At 41.8% G+C, this 3501-nt stretch overlaps 1 protein-coding gene across 3 annotated transcripts in view; it reads right to left on the bottom strand.

Annotated features, from left to right (window-relative positions):
* The window catches only part of LOC139747211 (uncharacterized), an 11070-nt gene extending 11001 nt beyond the window's left edge, over nt 1–69 (bottom strand). For 2 of the 3 annotated variants that reach the window (XR_011712348.1, XM_071659244.1), the window contains exon 1: nt 1–63. This exon is cut by the window's left edge and continues 59 nt beyond it. Coding sequence is in view for 1 of the 3 variants with exons in the window: in XM_071659244.1 (XP_071515345.1) it covers nt 1–41 (41 nt within the window). In the remaining 2 variants the exon portion in view is untranslated. The other variant, XR_011712349.1, reaches the window with a different exon arrangement.
* Between the last annotated feature and the right edge of the window lie 3432 nt (nt 70–3501).

Below are 3501 nucleotides of genomic sequence, written 5' to 3'. Positions count from 1 at the left end.
ACCAACACCAACACCATCACCATCACCATCACCGCCACCATCACCAACACACGCTGGACAGCAACTGATGGCTGGATGGTCGAGTCTAGCAAGGCCAAGTTGACGTCAGATACCGTGCTTCCGGCCGGGGAAATCCACCTTCTCTGTCAACACCAGTCCTGGTGTCGACAGTGTCTCAGATCATAGCGACTTCCAAATCTTATATCACAGTTTCTCTGACATAGCGATATTGTGTCTGGTACTCTTTACAATATATATATATATATATATATATATATATATATATATATATATATATATATATATATATATATATATATATATATATATATATATTCTCTACCGTTTCATGCTCGGCGAGCTAGCATCAAGAGCAGACATTAACATTATTTCCTTACATTCACTCTAGATGTTATGTTTAATGCAACGAGACCAGCATCCCTCATCTTCAGCCAAGCCCCAAAGACCCATTTACGGAAGAATGGGAAGGGTGAGCATCTGGGTTTTGTGTGGGATGACTGCTGCTGCGCCCAGGATTCGAACCCATTCGCTGATGGTGATTCATGGTCAGCAACGCTAACCTCTACATCTCGGGAATTTTCTATGACTCCTTCATATTGCCCTAGTTCAGCTCACTGTATACTATACAGATCCAGTTAGCTGCGCATGGAGGGGATGGCAGTGCGAAGGTGGTGGTTTGATTAGAAACTCGGTGGAGAAGAGGCGGGTGTTCGAAGAGTGTGTGTCGGGCGAGAGTCAGGCAGTGCAAGAGGCGGGAGGCAGATGTATGGAGGCCCGTGTTGGGGTCGAGAGAGGGGAGGACCGTGCAAGGGTTGGAGTAACATCATAAAGAAGTGTTGAGTGGACTATGATCGACCACGAGAATACCTAGAATGATCGAAGCTACGAGGCCTGAAATGATCGGAGCTCAGTGGTAAAAATGTACCGAAATAAATAAAAGTAACCTATGGATGTCTTTTGGGCAATAGAACAAGTCTATAGATCTTAGTTTCGAATTGATCGTCTCATTTTCTCGAAAGCTCTCAACAGTGCTAATAAGCTAACGAGAGCTGTTCAACTTTCCTACATGCCGATAGATGGCAGAGCGAGTAGCATATGCTGGTTGGTTGATTGAACCCTCTCAACGTTTGTTTACATTTGACAGAACTGCTCCACTGACTACGCATTCACTCGTGTATCAATGCGCTGTATTATATTCCAATGACAAAATTCGTGATACTGAACAGATTATTGCTTGTGTTAAGAGAATGGCAGTTGAAGAAAGTGTGCAATATCTAGAAAACGGGATACTGTATTACATTACGCAGGTGCTGGAGAGAAATACAGACAATCTGACGAAGTGCAGTGGTGGCGGAAGGACTTCTTTCGAGGAGTTAAATCATCCTTTGAGCAGCCCAAGCTCCACCTGAGTGAGTTGACGGCAAAACCCAGCTTTCTACAAGTACTGTCCTTTTTCTGGAGAGCAGTCAAGATGTGGTGAACCTGGATCCAGAGCCATTGGCACGCAGATGATAGATGACCTCCTGGTCTCGTAAGATTGCTTTGTGGTAAGATTCATTTTCTATGATTTCATATCTAGCATTGCTTGCTACTTTTCTCTAATATATCATGAATCGATACATAAAGGAAAGTACTTTTAAGGAGAAATGTACTGAATAGAATATGGGTAATGGGCAAGAATTAGGGACAGTTTTGGTCTTTGCAAAATGTAATGATTGCTTGCTGGTCTGAAGACGTACCTGGAAACTTACCTTTCCAAGACTTAACACCATCTTCTGCGGACCATAAGGACACAGTGAACACTCGGAGCCAGACTCAGCCGTTGCCACGCAGCCACTTGATGTTATGCATAAGCGAATTAATTTCATGATTTGCGCTTTATCATTTCTTCTTTACATCATTAATGACTTCCTGATAGGAAGTATATCAATCATAGAAATATATCTATAAAAAAAAAAAGGTCAGTTTTGGCAAATGCCAAACAACTTTTTTTCGAAAAATACTAGTGTTACTTAATGAAAACTTTTGTCAAGATGATGCAGTGGGAAAGGCATGGGGAGAGTACATCCTAATGAAAGAGAAACAGGCAGCTGGTATAATGGGTGTATTAGAGATGGAGATTACATCTTAGTCGCTTTTTGTATTTGATCTTTGTTTTTGTTTTTTCTTCCAAGCACGGTATACTCTCTAGTGAATACTTTCTTAAGTTTTATTCCTTAGACATCAAACCCTTTCACTTGATTATCATGTTTGATTAGATAGACAGTATATAGTCCCTGGTGGTGGAGAGGTCGTGTCAGTAGTGGTCAACTGCCCCCTCGTGTAAAATCTTTTCCGAAGATCAACTTCTGTAAATTACAATGGATTACCCTTATGTTCCAAGCTCCACAGGGATTTGACAAGCTGGTCTGCCTGATCATTGGACATAAATGTTGTAATGACCAGGCACCCGAATAAAGATAATGAATTTATTAGTTTGAGGCAGTCTGTTAATGATGTAATCTATGCTAAATTTGTATCTGTTCAGCTGGGATTAATCGCTGCTAATGCAAAATATGAGTAATATAATCAATAGTCTCAGAGTCAGGGTGTAACAGCAGTTTATTTTCAGTTGCAACACCTTGGTAGTAGACCCCGATGATGTGGTTCGATCAACGAAACTGGAGGGAACGTTCAGTGGGAACCACCACACGCTCGTACCATCACACTCGCTCGTCTCACAACCATCATTACAGGTGGGTTTATATTATTCCGCGTAGTTGGCGATTATTCTCCAGGTCGCTGGTTTTTGGCTGGGAGGCAGTGGGTGATGGCATTCATCGGCCAGGCTTCCAAGGTTCTGTCTTGTCATCAACAGCTCATCCATCTCTTACACTCTTTGGTACTAGGATAAGAATCGAAACGGCTAGGATGACAAAGCTTCTTCAGTCCGATGCTGTTATGTGTGAAATGAGTTGTAGATTTGGAGTGTTGATCCGTGTGGTAAATACAACCCCTGTACACTTAGTAGTACTTAGATTCCCAATGAAAGGCCTATTGTTAGACAGATTGGAGTGAATTCTGAATTCGTCCTGCCGAGAACCGTGCATTGATATGCAATGAATGTTTGACTTCCGTGAAACGGGAGCTGTTGACAGACTGTCATTATTCATAATTGCAAATAGGGTAGGAATGAGGACATTTCCCCAAGGTAAACCAATCTGGTGGACAAATACATTTGATATTATGTTACCGGTTGAAAGACTGACAACAAAATTTCTGTCACTTGGGACGTTTTCCCTGAAAATAGGCAGGTTATTATGCAGGCTTACGTAGAGCATGGGGTTTTGTGGTATTCCAATTTGCCAGGTCATGTCGTAGGGTTTAACAGTGTTTAGAAATACTTCAATGATGCTTCTAAGTACGCCCAGAATATCATGATTTGAATTCATTAAGTGATCCTAGTAGCGTCTTCTCTGCTTGTGGGGACTACTTTTCGAT

Source organism: Panulirus ornatus, chromosome 67 (assembly GCF_036320965.1).
Source record: "Panulirus ornatus isolate Po-2019 chromosome 67, ASM3632096v1, whole genome shotgun sequence".
NCBI classification, from domain to species: domain Eukaryota; kingdom Metazoa; phylum Arthropoda; class Malacostraca; order Decapoda; family Palinuridae; genus Panulirus; species Panulirus ornatus.
This window is presented reverse-complemented; position numbering and strand designations above follow the sequence as displayed.